At 35.0% G+C, this 16,936-nt stretch overlaps 1 protein-coding gene across 2 annotated transcripts in view; it reads right to left on the bottom strand.

The window, feature by feature from the left end:
• The window catches only part of zfpm2b (zinc finger protein, FOG family member 2b), a 59,644-nt gene that overhangs the window by 30,087 nt on the left and 12,621 nt on the right, over nucleotides 1-16,936 (bottom strand). For both annotated transcript variants that reach the window (XM_051873806.1, XM_051873807.1), the window contains exons 2-3: nucleotides 12,809-12,964; nucleotides 9,487-9,588 (exon numbers count right to left, since the gene is read on the bottom strand). In XM_051873806.1, the coding sequence (XP_051729766.1) occupies nucleotides 9,487-9,588; nucleotides 12,809-12,964 (258 nt within the window). The remainder of the gene's footprint in view (nucleotides 1-9,486; nucleotides 9,589-12,808; nucleotides 12,965-16,936) is intronic.

Raw genomic sequence — 16,936 nt, 5'->3', positions numbered from 1 at the left:
ACAGGGCTTCAGATAAGGTGGATTAAGCCTCTTTCTGCTGAAAGTTTTGATGTGAACAGTGCAGAAGCGTGTTAAATTATCCAGTTTCAGGAGGAGATGCGAAATGCCGGCAGATGGATTGATAAATAAAGAGAATCTTGAGGCAGTGCTTTCAGGAGATCAGGGTTAAGCCTTTACACCCATCCCCTCTCTGGATTAATAGATGTATTTAACTACATAAGGACACAAGTGGGGGGCATGACTCAAAAATGCTTAATATACATATATTTTTTATGAATTATACACAACAATACTTTACATATGATGACCTATGTTTGTACTCCAGAACAATTTAAGGGGAAAAAATGTCAAATACATCTTGTAACTGACTGAACTAAATTAATGCATAAGTGAGAATTTTTTTTTTAATGAAATAAAAAATTAATATTTAAATTTTAATTGAATTAATTTAAGGGTTAGTTCACCCAAAAATGAAAATTCTGTCATTAATTACTCACCCTCATGTCGTTCCACACCCATAAGACCTTCGTTCATCTTCGGAACACAAAGTAAGATATTTTTGATAAAATCCGATGGCTCAGTGAGGCCTGCATTGCCAGCAAGATAATTAACACTTTCAGATGCCCAGAAAGGTACTAAAGACATATTTAAAACAGTTCATGTGACTACAGTGGTTCAACCTTAATGTTATGAAGTGACAAGAATACTTTTCATTCGCCAAAAAACAAAATAACGACTTTATTCAACAATATCTAGTGATGGGCGATTTCAAAACACTGCTTCATGAAGCTTCGAAGCTTTACAAATCTTTTGTTTCGAATCAGTGGTTCGGAGCGTGTATCAAACTGCCAAAGTCACGCCCCCCAGTGGTAAACCATTGAAATTTCGAAACACTTATGACGTAACAAAGCCTCGTTTACTGAAACGTGACTTAGGCAGTTTGATACGCGATCCGAACCACTGATTTGAAACAAAAGATTCATAAAGCTTAAAGTTTTAAATATGTCTTTATTTACGAAGGTCTTACGGGTGTGGAACGACATGAGGGTGAGTAATTAATGACAGAACTTTCATTTTTGGGTGAACTAACCCTTTAAATAATAATAATAATAATAATAAAATAATAAAAATAATTAAATAATTAAATTAAAATGAAGATTTTCAGCAAATAACTTCAGAATTGACAAAATTTTATAGTCTACTTTTATAGTCATTTTCCCCATTCACTTTTACTGTATGGAGAAGAGCATAATGAACATTCTGCGGAACATCTTCTTGTGTGTTCTTTATGGAAGAAAGCCAAATGAGTTTAGAGCATTGACTTGTATTGTACACACACACACACACACGCACACGCACACACACACACAAAATGGAAGTCTGTGAGAACTAAAAATTATAGGCTACCAACAATTTGCAAAATACTTCTTTAGGAAGTCAGATGGTTGGTGGGGTGAAGTATAAGAGATTTTTGACATAAACCAAAAAGGAAAGTTGTCTTAGAAGTGGAGCAAGTTATTACATTTTGACAAAAGATTACATTAATATTTTTTTCTCTCTGCAATCATGTTCTCAGATCATTCACAATAACAACAGCAGCATGTATTGAGAAAATAAAAAAGGTCCATTTTGATTTCATGTTAACCTTAAAACTAAGAAAAGACTTTAATCCAATGGTTGAGAAAATCCATGTTAAAGGAAAAGATTTTTGTACCGTTCCACTTCAATACATCAAATGAACATTAGGACACTCGCAATATAGTCACTCAAAAATGTAGTCACACTCCAAAGCACTTCGGGAACGTTGAAGTACTAAAATAAACAAAAGTCATTATCAAAAAAAAAAAAAAAAAAATGACTGAGGGAATAGATCCACTGTTCTTCTACGTTAGAGCCAAAGTGAACTAATCAAAAGCACTGTCTGCCACAGAGAAACCAGCAAACCGCCCTTTTCTGCACCTCTCTACTTCCATACTGTCCCTCTCTTCCATCTCTCTCTCTCTCTCAGTGGTCTAATCTGTGAGGGACTTAAAGGGACCTTATCTCCGGGCTCTCCTGCTTCATTTCATGCTTGATTTACTTTAATTTGTCTGATAGGGCAGCAGGATTTGGAGACGGCCCATCTTTGGCTTGGGTGACGAGTGAAAAAAAAAGCCACTCTGATATTTCTCTGGCACATTGTCGCGGGTTTTTGACTTCTCTCCTCTCTCTCTGCCACGAGTTCCTGGAGAGAGAGACAGGAAAAGGGCAAGAGAGAATGTGCGAGAGAATGAGAAAGATCTCAGTGTGGTGTAGCAGGCTGTTTGAGTGTGCTTCGAGTCAAGCAGCCAGAGAAGAAAAGGATTGTGGGAGTGTAGCATGATTGTGTGATGTAGTCCTTCGCAGGCAGAGATGTCAGAGGCAAAGTGCACTACGTGGATGAGTAGGGTTCAAACAGACCATCTGCCCTGGGCACACAATGGACGCATGTTGTACTCAGTTTATTTAAGCATATGACTGTACTCTGTTTAAGATTAAACACAATGGGTCTCTTTTATGAAACTAAATTATTGTTGTGTAGATTGTCACGATGAACCGAATGCGACAATATACATAAGAATAGTTTTATAAATGATTTAGGCATAAATTTGTTCTGCTTGTGTTTCATGAACGTGCCTCAATAAGTGTAAAACATAATTAAGAAGATATAAAAAATAATCAGCACACTTTTCTTTTTTTAATTTATAAAATAGTGTGTAAAATGTATCTCCATAATTTTGTATATGGCTTTTTTGCGATCAATAAATTGCACTGGGTACTGTATGTATAATCCATATTATTTGGCAAACAGATAAATGGATACATTTAAATATAACTGTAAATTTAACAATAAATATGGGCGTTAGGATGGAAATTATGTCAATTTTTGTAAGGAACAACATGTGCATTTGGGAGCTCGCTAATATGTGCATTAATATCAGTCTAATGTCAGCCAAACATCCACTCATTCATCATATTAAACCCCATTCAAAGGTGTCTGTCTGACTACCTTCCCTGTCGAGGCCCTTAAAAGGGAAGCGCAGAGTTTCGACTTCCTCTTGCGCGTGTTTCGGGCTAAAGCGATTTACTCTCCGGGCTCTTTTTTTCAGCTGAAATAAAACTGACGAATAAATTCATCTCCCAGCGGTGAAGGGCAGAGGGCTTCACACTGACAGTCTCCGTATTTGAAACTAGCAAAATCCACCTCCTCCCCTCCCAAAAACCAGCTCCAAACCAGAGAGCATTGAAATTCCCCTCGCAGCGCTGCGCGGGATTTGCTAAACGGCGGGGTGTGTGTGCGCGCGGCTGATAAACGGAGTGATGATCCAGCAACACGTCTTTATCCTCGCGCTCCGCTTTAATTAACGCCGGCTTGTTTGTTGAAAAGATGATTAATATGCCAGTGAAAATGGCCTAATTGAATACCGCAACAACCCACACAATCAGGGAGGAACACGCTGTTTTGTTTTGTGTAGATTAGCCCTTTTATCAATGTCATTATTTATATTATTATTATTATTACGTGGTATTTTAATCCAACTGACAGCCCCATCCCCCCACACCCCTCCTCCAGGCATAAAGAGGGACAGGCGTATCGTACAGACAATGAATGAGCCACATTGTGTCCGTTTGAGGAGGGGTCAAGAGGAGCCAGAAACTTTTGTCAGACAGTCAAAGATCTCCCGGCTCAGGATGATTTTTGAAGTGAATGCTGTCCTAATGCTGTCCTATACAGAAAGGTCACATGCATGTTTAGTAATATTATTCCTATTTTAGACTACCTCAGAAAATAATTTTGACTCCCCTCTGTTGGAAAAAACAAGCAATTTTTGTTTATTGGGAAGGGAGGGTTTAAAGTCACAATGTAACAGAAGTAATGGCAGATCTTTTCTTCCATACTGTGGCATACAACCGAGTGAAACAGATTAATAAAAAAAAAATATTCAGGGTGGTTCTGTCTACCGGTTAGATGGAGGCAGATCTGAATGCGAGCTTGGAGTTGATTGTAAGAAAGTGAAATTTCTCTGAATTTAACCCTTCCAAGTTAGTGGCACTTGGGGGTTAAGTGCCTTGCTCAAGGGCACCTCAGTAATTTCCTGTCGGTATTGGGAATCGAACCCGCAACCTTCAGGTTACCAGTCTGACTCTCCAAAACAATAGGCCACGACTGCCCCCTGAAAGAGGCGGGGTTTAAGGTTGAGTTATGACATTTGGTAACACTTTAGTCTTTGTTATACATGTTACATCTATAGTAATGACAGTAAATTATGCATAATTACAAGCAACTAACCCTAAACCAAAGTCTGTCACTGTAAAATTATTACATGTTGTTAATTAATAATACTCAGTACTTACATTGAGTAGTATTATAATTACACTGTAACAAAGAAGGATTAGTTCACTTCAGAATTAAAATTTCCTAATAATTTACCCATGTCATCCAAGATGTTTATGTCTTTCTTTCTTCAGTCAAAATGAATTTAAGGTTTTTGAGGAAAACATTCCAGGATTTTTCTCCATATAGTGTACTTCAACGGCTACCAACGGGTTGAAGGTCCAAATTGTAGTTTAAATGGGCTCTACACAATCCCAGCCGAGGAATAAGGGTTTTATCTAGCGGAACGATCTGTCATTTTCTAAAAAAAATACAAATTATATTCTTTTTAACCACAAATGCTCATCTTGCACTAGCTCTGCGACGCGCCATGCATTATGTAATCACATTGAGAACGTCACGCGTTATGTACGCGGAAGTACCGAGCAAGTGTTCACAAAGTGAATGAGCAAAGACTAAGTCAAACGGCCTTTACAAAAAAAAGGTAAAACAACGATGTCGGACGATTTTGAAGTTGGAGGAGAAAATGAGAGAGTTTTTCACCCTTTCCAACATGATTACGTAATACGTGGCGCATTGCAGAGCTAGTGCAAGACGAGCATTTGTGGTTAAAAAGTATAAAAAAAATTTTTTTTTTAGAAAATGACCGCTAGATAAGACCCTTATTTCTTGTCTGGGATCGTGTAGAACCGTTTGAAGCTGCATTGAAACTGCAATTTGGACCTTCAACCCATTGGTAGCCGTTGAAGTCCACTATATGGAGAAAAATCCTGGAATGTTTTTCTCAAAAACCATCATTTCTTTTCAGCTGAAGGAATAAAGACATAAACATCTTGGATGACATGGGGGTGAGTAAATTATCAGGAAATGTTTAATTCTGAAGTGAACTAATCCTTTAAAATACAGTGCAACCTGACATTTTTCATTAAAAATAAGAGCTTTAAAAACTACTAAAATGAAAAGATGCATTTATATATATATATATATATATATAAAATGACTTTCCATTTCAAACCTACTTTAAAATCAGAAATATGTGCGTTGTGTCTTTTATTGTTCTTTTATTATAAGTTGTATAATTCATCATTTGAGTGAAATGATTTATAAAAACCAGTAAACGGAAAAATGTTTACTGGTTTTGTAAATGATTTACTGGTTATTTAAGTCATCTTATCACTCTAGTCTCATGTTAACATTCAACACAATGTTGAAGTCTTGTGGCTGTACTTCAAACAATGTGTATTTTAATGTTGATCTAGGTTAAATGAAATGTCTTGCCCCATATGTCTTCACTGTAAGTGAATTACTGTAAATGCGATTTATGCTTGTTTTGAGGAGCGACTTGAAATGATTTTCTGTGGTGATTAACAGTTTACCACAGATGCTGTCCGTGAGTTTAAGCTTGTACTGAACTCAGAAAATTCCTTTAAAAGAGTTGAGAATATCTGCTTAAACAATCTGAAATCAAGGAGGCCATATATAAGACAATGAATACCCTCAGTTTGATTCAGTTCATATCCCATGATGCTCTGTCTAAATGTCAGAAGTCTGGAATCCGTACATGTATCTCTCTCTCTCTTCCAGTTGGCTGTGAGCTCAGTGGTCAGCTGCTCTCAGCTCTGGTTTACATGTTCTCCACCGTGTTCCTGTTCCCTGTGTGAAAAGGCTTTAGGGGGCTCAATCAGTGGGACTTTGATGTCGACTGCAGCTGTAATGATTTCATATTGTTCCAGGGATTTCTCTAATCCACTACACTTTCATTAAAATCCCTCACTCCATCCTGCCTTCTTCTGAGAGGAGTCGGACAGAATCGGGTTCCTTTCGTTCATCTCTCACTCTTTTTTTGGACAATCATTCCTTCTTCCACTGAAATATTCATTGGGAAGTTATAACTGTAGATTCTAATTCAATTTAAGAGGTTGGAAGTCATTCCATCCAATGCTTTAATTTGTAAATTATGAGGTCCAGGAACAAGGTCTAGTGATGGATCCAGCTGGCAGGGTCATGAAACAAAAGAAAAAAAGTGTGGTCTGACACACTAAAACTTCATCACTCCCATAAACAAAATCAACAAAACTATAAAATAGCAGTTGCAATTCAACTTCAGACAGGCAGGTCTAGTTGTGCTTGTGGAAATCCAAATTGCTGTATTAACTACATCCACATCCTCTAAATGGATCTAACATATTCCTATTCATGAAACGCTCTGTTTTCTCTAGTGTGCAAGTACCCTTTGTTTTGTTGTGTCATGACACTTGCTTTCAGTACAGATTGAGTGTGTGTGCATTGAAAAAGCGTTAGTACAGTAATGGTTTCCTATTAAGATGCATTGGGGTAAATGAATATGCAAATAAGTTTATTGTGCTACTGTAGCAAAGAAGATTCTCTCCTCAATGAATAAAAATAGAGGAGAAAAAATAGCCTCTGTTCTATGATTAACCAAAAACTGCATTGCTATTTTTGTTTTAAATTTTTATGGTGATATCACTTGACAACATTATAATATTTATATTTCTCATTAAATGTACACAACCATTCAAAAGTTTTGGGTAAGTACGATTTTTTAAAAAGAAATTAATACTTTTATTCAGCGAGGATGCATTAAATTGATCAATTATAAAGGCATTATAAAAGCATTTAAAATGTTATATAAGATTTTCATTTCAAATAAATGATGTTCTTTTGAACTTTCTATTCAAAGAAAAAAAATAATAAGAAGAAATGTAAACGTTTCTTAAGCAGCAAATCAGCATATTAGATTTCTGAAGGATCATGTGACACTGAAGACTGAATTGATGACTGCATGCTAACAATTCAGCTTTGCCATCAGAGAAATAAATTACACTATATGAATAATAATAATAACATTTCACAATATTTCTGGTTGTACTGTACAATTGTTTTAGAAGCTTATGAGGTGATCCAAATCCAAAAAAATGACACAAATGTGATCCTGGACCACAAAACCAGTCATAAGGGTCATTTTTTTTGAAATTGAGATTTATACATCATCTGAAAGCTCTGAAAATCTGGAATATGAGGGTGCAAAAAAATCTAAATATTGAGAAAATCGCCTTTAAAGTTGTCCAAATGATGTCCTTAGCAACACATATTACTTACAAAAATAAATTTTTGATATATTTACGGTAGGAAATTTACAAAATATCTTCATGGAACATGATCTTTACTTAATATAATGATTTCTGGCATAAAAGAAAAATCGATAATTTTGACCCATATAATGTATTGTTGGCTATTGCTACAAATATAACCATGTGACTTCACAAATTAAGCATCAATTCTAGATATTCTGTGTCTATTGGCTTGGCATACCGAGGCTCAACTGTTCAGAGAAGACAAAAACACTCCTTCCTGATCAGATAAGAAAACACTCATTATTGCTAGAATGAGTCTGTAACCTAACTAATCATGTTTATTCAGAGGACTGGAGGGAAAGAAAGAGAAATCCAGAGATAGAGACCGCAACAAAGAGCGTGAATATCAGTATGCGGTTATATCTCACCATCAAGACCTGATTACAAAGACCCGTGATCAGATATAAAGATAGGAGAGAAGTCAGCTCAGTTTGGCTCTGGCACTAGTGACTGTATTTTGTAAATCTAGTGTGAACACGCAAGATAAAGCACCTCCCAAAATGGCATTATTACATTATCAGATTTCATGCTTTTAAAGAGGACAAGGCTTATTACATTACATCATTTGGCTGCACCTTTCAGACTCATTGTATCTGTATCTGTCCTATGCTGTTGTTTCTGTACAATTGTGGCATATAAAAGGTGTATTTTTTTATTATTATTTTTTTTAAATGTTTCACTATGCATTCTCTTCCACAAAAAAAAATTAAAGGCTGTTTACAGTGTTTACCGCACAGTATAAGCAGTGCGCAAGTATACCATTTTGAATGTATCCCTATTGAGCTGCCTACCTAGCATTTATGAGCTTAGATGCTCCTGATTTTGGTACTTTCTGAGCTGACTCAGAATGGGAAATTTTTAAATGTCAATGAATATGATTTATAATCTGTATAAACCTACTTATAAAAATATTTATTCAGTTTTGTTCATTCTGAGGTCCTTGCTCACCTTTGTGAAAAAGATGTGCACTTATTTTTTTTGTGTGTGTGTTGACATAAGAAAGCACATGTAAAGTATTTGATTCAAACTGTAACTGTAGTGTGTTATTCAATATTACATTTAAAGTTAATATGCTTTAAATGTACTAAATTGCACCTTTATTTTTACAAATGTGTAATTACAAATATATTTAAATACATAGCATGCAAGATTAAAAAGAAATACATTAAAAGTATATTTTAGCTTACCATAAATGCTCGTCAGTACGTTTGGCAGTACGCTTTAACAATTTTTCAATGACAACAGAAGTAATTATTAAATTACATATGAAGATAAACTGAAGTCCTACTGAAGTGGGTTGAAAAAGCACTCTAAAGATCAATTAATTGCACTTAATATAAATTTAAACTATAATACATATTCATTTAATTGTAAATTAAGTGTCTGAAAACATTACCTTTAGTGTGCACATAAGTATATGTGACCCTGGACCACAAAACCAGTTATAAGGGTCAATTTTTTGAAACAATAAATATAAATAATAAGCTTTCCATTGATGTATTGTTTGTTAGGATATGACAATATTTGGCCTGAGATACAACTATTTGAAAATCTGGAATCTAAGGGTGCAAAACAATAAAATATTGAGAAAATCACCTTTAAAGTTGTCCAAATGAAGTCCATAGCAATGCATATCCACTCACAAAAATACATTTTTGGTATATCTACAGTAGGAAATTTACAAAATATCTTCATGGAACATGATCTTTACTTAATATCCTAATGATTTTTGGCATAAAAGAAAAATCGATAATTTTAACCCATACAATGTATTTTTGGCTATTGCTACAAATATACCCGTGTGACTTATGACTGGTTTTGTGGTCCAGGGTCACATATTCTTTTAAAGTATACTATTCCATAAGTACTCTTTTTATAAGTATCCTAAAGTATACTTCTTTTTCACAAGGGTATGTTGCATTGTATAAATATAATATGTGGTAAGACAGTTGAGATGTGATTGGACAGCTGTCTTACTTGGACCGTCCCATTCCTCTGCTGTCAGTGGGCTGGGCTGGACCCTCTCCTCTTGTCCATCACTGTCTTGTTGTTCCACCTTTAAACTTGCGCACAATTCACCTGTAAAAAGACATCAAAGCTTAGCTGTGTGTGAACAAGCGACTAAAACATAGCACAATCAGTAAACCTGACAGCGACGGCCGATCAGGCTCTCGCACCAGCAGCAGCTGTTCATTTTCTTTCATTTAAAACCCTTATTCCTTGTAATTCCAATGTGCAGTTTCTCATTTTGGATTCTTTCAAGTGTCTACTGTGGGATTTTATGCTCATTTCTTTAGAGAGAATGGAAAAGAGACAGAGAGCAAGTCCCTGGACCCACCTTGATCACAGACTCGCTGCCTGTGTTAAGCCCTGTGACGAAACTTATTGGAAATGTTTAATTACAGTGTTGGGGAAGAAATTAAGCTACAAGATGATTCCTTAATTAAGCTGTGATTAAGGATTTTCTGCCTTTGGCTCTGACACCATGGGCAAAGTACTATTTAACACCGTCACAGGCAAGAGAAGTTAACTCCAAGAACAGGCCTATTTACCTCAGATCCTCATACAACTTCTCACACACACAGACAAACAGAGGGAATCAGTCCATGTCCTCTGCGGACAGGAAATTCCTTTCTGGTGACAGGAATGGATAAAACCTTATGATCTTAAAACTCAAGCTGAATAAATACAGGGACAGAGCCAAGTATTAAACCTTCTCAAAGGCACAAGAAAATAGCACCTATAATCTAGTGTGTGTTCAAACGAGGGGGTTTTAATGTATTTGCACAAATTAAGAGTAAAAAAGAGCAATATAATAACAAAACATATGGCAAAATAAGATTCCAATAGGATTTCTTCCCAATAGGATATATTCTCAACACATCTTAACAGGAAACGTGAACATTTTACAGATCCATCTATTTGTTCTGGAGTAATTAATTCATTATAAATATTAAATCATAACTTATCAAGGTGTCATGATCTATTCTGTTATTTTTGACATTTTCATTATACGGTTCACAGATGAAATATTCTATTATATAACTTAACACATCGGTAATGAACCTTAACCTGGAAAACTGACATTTTTACATATTTATTTATTCATGCTCAAGTAATTAATAAGCATTCCTGCAGTCCTGAGAGCGGCTCGAAATGACCCCACGGAAGAAATCATACACGGTAAATCATAACTCATTTTCATCAGGTATAGGTGTCATGATCTATACTTTTATTTTTGACATTTCCATTATACGGTTCACAGATTCAAAAAGCAATTATGTGATCAAGTTTTGGGGGGGGGTCGAGAAAAACAATAAATATTCAAAAATGTTTCTTTGCCATTGCCCTTCAAAACTTAATAGGTCAAAACAAATGAGAAAATGAAAAAGAACTGCCCCTCTTCCTTTTCAACAAGAACAAAAGAAAACCGGCACACATCGTTCCACCAATTTTGAACAAAAAAGCGAAAGTGATTGTTCTTTTGAAGATTGCATGCTGGAAGGCAAAGCAGGTAGTTTACGCAGTTCACTTTGCCGTCGCAAACTTTTGGACATTGGGGATAGCGAGACAGGCATTTCAAAGAGAAGATTCATCGTTTACAAATAGAAAAGCATAACGTTAGGACGCTGAGTGAATTTCAAATGGCTGGGGGGGCTCTGAATTATCCCGTTGTGACGGTGAGGTGTGGCCGGCAGAAACGCCTGTAATTGAATTTCAGTTCAAAGAGCTGATGCTATTAGCTCGAGTTTGATGGTGGAAGCCTGCAGCAAATACCAGCAACTCTGTTGTTATTTACTATGACCAATAACCCTGTTAGTAACATATACAGTAGGTCTTCCCTCAAAATGCCATATTTCTTCAATCTTCTCTTTCATATTCAAATTCAATTTCAGCACAAAACCAAACATTGCTTTGAGCTAAAGGGGCTGCGGTGGGAAGGTGCGAAAAGATTGTGTGTTCTAGAAAAGGTCTGATACTTCTAACATTTACAGAGGATTGTGGAATACAATATAAAATATATATATCCCTCTACTGAATTACAGTAGGGATGTGTTTGTTTACATATTAAAACAAGCCCATATGTGTGATTTAAAATTATCCACAGAATTTTACAGAACTGTATGTGAATTGTGGCAGATTTCCAATCAGATACACACTACCAGGGCTGAACGATACTGGAAAAAAACAGACAATATTTAGTTTTTCTGCAATATACTGTATATTGCGATATGAAAACTGTTTCACCAGATGAATAGCTCTATTTGGAAATAATTAATCATTCTAGAATGACTGGGGTGATTTTGTAGGGGAGTGAATCTGTATAGAAAATAATAAACAAATTACAAGCATAGGTAAATACAACAGAACAAAGATACAAATGAAATAAACAGTGCTTTAGCCTATGTTTTTCAGGTAAGTGTAAAAGTATTCAGGTACAGAAACTGAATAATCAAATGTAAAATAACACTGCATAGTCTTTACTGTATAAATTAAACCTTTTTATAGCTACAAAAGTGATTTTCTCTTTGTATTTTGTAGTTTGATTAACATATTAATTAGATAACGATACACATCAATTTTCTTTGTTTACATTCACATTATGTTCATGGCCTGATGAAGAACTTGTGAATTCATTTTAATGAATTTTTCTTTGGGAGCAACAGTGGCAGTGTGCCGATTTTGGTTTGTTTTTACGTTCACATTAGCCATAAGCTAATAAACTGTGTTTACGAGGACAGGCACTAAGACAGGCATTTTGACATAATTTTGCATGTATGTGTCCTTTGAAACACAAATAGTCAAGAAAGGGAACGGAATTCGGTGTTCGTGGCTCTGTGTGTTTGCACAAAAAACACAGAAAACGTGAGTTCCGAATTAAGTTCTCTTTTGTGTTTTTGTGTGCTCAAATGGTTTAAAATCACTTGAATGTTTACACTTACAGGACCTAAAACATGTGCAAATGATAAACTTTTACTCTATGATAGTTACACTTTGCAATTAATCTGAGAATCACATGCTTTTCAAACCGTGGTGCATGGTCCATACGGATCATGTATCAACTACGATCCCTACCTGACATTGCAAAAGCTGCGATGTGATTATCGCAGATGCGCACATCGTGATATTGACGCTAAACCAACATACAGTATTGTGCAGCCCTGCATATCTATCACCACATAGAATAAACATACTAATATGTATTTGTATTTTATTTTAAAAGTCTCTTGAGCTATGAAGAGCAAGCTCTGAGCAATAAAAGTTCCTCTGGTTATCTTTGTAATGGAAATGAGCTCACCATTCTTCAAGTGATCTCCGTCTTTAGAGATGATGTTCTCTGGGTCAGAGAAGTAAAGTGGGTCGTCCTCCACAGACCTGTCTTCTTCTTTCAATATTTCCTTCTTCTCACACACCATCTCCTCAGAGTCTGTCTCAATCCCATTTTCAAACATTCCTGTCAAATAAAGGACAAACAAATGCACACCTTTAACACTTCAGAAGACGCTAAAGTGAATTCACCTTTGTACTTAATTGCATGTTAATTGCATTAATATGAAACTCTAATTGTAGTTTAGATTTATATTAAATGCAATTACCTGAACTTCAGAGTGCTTTTTTGACCCACTTAAGTAAGACTTAAGTACATCATTACTCGTAATTTCATGATTGCTTCTGTTGTCATTGAAATGGTTAAAGTGTACTCCTGAATGTACTTTCAAGCATTTATGGTAAGCTAAAATATAATTTTAATGTCATTTCTATGTGTATGTTGTGTATTTAAATATAGTCCCCCTGTGGTAAAAATCAAGCTTTTAAGGATGTTTATATGTGTATGTGGTGTTTTTAATATGCTTTAAGACAAACCATGTGCAAATTCATAAGTCAACACCATTGCTGAGTATTTTTTCCTTAAAAATGCAGTTATCTCAAAAATGCAGGTCGAAATCGCTGGTGTTCCTGATGTCACAAACTACCTTTTAACCAATCATGAAAAAGTGCGAATGTCAACGAGTGGACCTCTGAGCTGGTGTGAGTAGAGGCAGGGCTAATTTGCATATTCATAGAACCACGTATACTAAATGAGGCAAGGGTGTAGAGTTACATTCAAGCTATCTTAAGGCATGAAGATTTTTTTTTCAATGAAAAATTGTTTAAATATTTTTTTTTTTTTTTGAAAGATGAGTTTTAAGGGATAAAATGATTGCCTACAGGGGGACTTATTAAAAATATTAACTTTAAATGTAATATCAAATAACACACTACAGTTAAAATTCTAATCAAGTGCTTTACATGTGCTTTAGTATGTTAGTCAACACGTCAAAATAAGTGTACTTCTTTAAAGCATGACAAAATATTATTAAAACAGTGATTTCAAATGTACTTTATTACATTTTTACAAAGTCCACTTTTTAAAAGTGTACACTGTAAAAAATGAATGTGATTTTAATGGTAAAATATTGTAAAAACGCTACGGAAAAAAATTGTAAATAGGTTAACAGTAAGTTCCCGTACTATATACAGGGAAAAACTGTAGAAGCTCTTACCAGACATTTTATGTAATTTTCACAGTAAAATGCTCTAAATTTTTACAATTTTTAGACGTAAAAAAAAACAAATCAATGTATAATTTACAGTCAAAAACTGTAAACTGATATTCCTACAATTCCCTGTGTGACCACCTGCATTATTATGGTGGTTGTCAGTATTTTAAAGGTACAAAACAGATTTTAGTAGTAGTGTGCATTGTTGAATTTACTGGTTTACATTCAGATTTTCTTGTTTGTAAATTACAGTTTTATACTGTAAATTTTACAGTTTGTTTTGTGAATGTGTTTACAGTTTTTCTGTATTTTTTAGAAAATTATTCTGGCAACCACAGCTGCCAAAATTATTTTGTAAAAACTACTGAATATTTTTTACAGTGTACTTATGCATATAGGCTGCATCCGAAATCGCATACTTCCCTACTATATAGTAGGCAAAAAACAGCACATGACAAAAGAAGTGTGTCTAAATTCACAGTACTCATAAAAGAGAAGGCAAAAAGCACCCGCATGATCTACTACTTCCGGTGAGATTCTGAGATGTGCATACAATGGACACTTTACTATCCCATGAGGCCACGGGAGAGGATTTGGTGGTGAAGCAACATAACTGACACTGGTAGGTCACATGATAATGACAACATAGCCAATGTAGTACGCCCAGATTACAAACATACTACACACATTTATACTATATAGAACTAACCTTTTTAGCAGTCGTGAAGCAATTACATACTTACTTATCGAATTAGTACCTACTCAAGAGAGTATGCGATATCGGATGCAGCCATATGAAAGTGTACTTTAAGTACTCTTAAGTGGCCTTATATTTAATTAATATTATATTATGTGCAATAGATAATATTTTTTTAAATACATACTTTAAAATTTGAAGCACACAAGATAATTGGATAGCTTATTAAATATAGCTAAAGACAAAAGTATATGAACTACTGCAAATTGTTTAACTCTTCTATATGAAATATTAAAATTGACAAAATTTTGATAGTGGTAGAAAACTTGCTTACTGGCCCAAATCAAAGTAAGTCTGATGTTTAGAAAAGCAACAGTACACCTCTTTTCAACAAGCAACATGACATCATGTCCATCAAACACTGCAGGATGTAAACACCACTAACAAGCCATAAACCACTATGACTGTTTTGTAATGTTTTTGTACCTTTCATAAGTATAAATGAAGGCAACTGCAAAGTGTTCAAGTGATGCCAACACAGGAACAGATCCAAAGCCTAAGGTTACGTCTGCTCCAAGATAACTTGTTCACGCAAGCAGCAGCATTGAAGGTAGACATAGCACACTTTCTTATTAATTTGCCTTATCAGTGGGTACAATGTTGATTTTTCATTTGCTTGCCATGCCTTTGGGTGGTACACCCGTGCAATCACAAAGTTCATTTTTCTCTGTTTGATTAATTTCTTTCCTCTGTCAAAAAAAAGACATTGGCTACATTCTATCAAGAGAGTCCTTTTCCCTTCCAGCTGTACATGTACTTTGATATTTGCATATTAATATTTTTTTTTTCTTCAATCAAGGGGCATGGAGGAGTACAAAAAAACCACCTGAACAAAATTAAACAGGCGCGTATTTCACCTTTGATATTAAAAAATATTCTGGCTTCGGCGCTTCCATGTTTACAGGGATGAAACTGTAAGAGTGAATATACATTCAGTGAGAGAGTCTGTGTGCAAATTTGTCTCGGGAAGTGAACTAAACCTGACAACACCTCCCTTTGGAGATGTCCTCAGTTAGAAAAACAAGTCATGAATAAAGTATGTGTTGTTTTTTATTCCAGAACATGTTTCCACTTAGGGTTAGGTTTTGGGTGATGTTTTGTCTTGTGTGTATATTATTAGTAAAGTGTGTGTGTGTGTGTGTGAGAGAGAGAGAGAGAGAGAGAGAGAGAGAGCTGTGATGTTGTGATCTGGGTTAGTAAACTCTTTCTTTTCATTAGCTTTATGAATGGCCCTTTTGTAGGAGGGCAGCAATGACTGTGTGCATGAAAGGAATCGAGACAGACGTAATGAGAGGAGATGTGCTGAACAAGGTCACAGTTTTACCATATTTGACCATAAATGTTCAGCCTTCCCCAGAGGACAATGTTACTGCTGAGAGGTTACTCCTCCGCAGCTCAGGAGACTCAGTGTAGCTCTCACTTAGGCATAAACTTTAGTATCAAAAAGATTTCTTTGAAAATCCCTTTGGAGAATAAATAAATGTGCATAGCAGATGATTTAATCTTGGAATAATTTATTGGCAATTTTTAACAGAGCTCTAAGAGACATTGTTATACTTTATAAGGTTATAAGGTTTTTGAGGTAAATAACTGCAAAATGACCAGAAAATGACTATATCATATAGTAATTAACTGTAACATGCATTGCATCATCATGGATAGTTTGTCACATCACAGTAACTTTTTATTAATTGATCCCATGACTGTAAATAACAGGAGTAAGTTACCGTAATTGTAAATAAAACTGTGAAGCTCATAACATCTATATACAGTCAAACCAAAATTAATTCAGACACCTTGAACATTTCATTCATTAATACAGTTTATTCACTATAGTTTAAAAAAAATGGTAATAAAATATGACAAGATCTCAGAGTTAAACTGTGTCAGAAAAATTAATCTTAATTATGTCAGATAACACTTAAGCAAAACATGGTCAGGTCAAAGTATCTAATAATTTTTGGTTCCAAATTTTTATCAATTTTACTGGTAGTCCACTGTATGAAGAATTTTTGGGTATAATATGTCACAGTTTACTTTATTTTGCTATCCTCATTTACATGAACTATAGTGTTCTGCACCCACTAGTAAAAAAAAATATCAAAAATATCAAAAATGTCTGAATAAT

The sequence above is a fragment of the Ctenopharyngodon idella genome, chromosome 19 (assembly GCF_019924925.1).
Source record: "Ctenopharyngodon idella isolate HZGC_01 chromosome 19, HZGC01, whole genome shotgun sequence".
NCBI lineage: Eukaryota > Metazoa > Chordata > Actinopteri > Cypriniformes > Xenocyprididae > Ctenopharyngodon > Ctenopharyngodon idella.
Note: the sequence above shows the minus strand (reverse complement) of the source record. Positions and strands in the feature narration are given on the sequence as shown.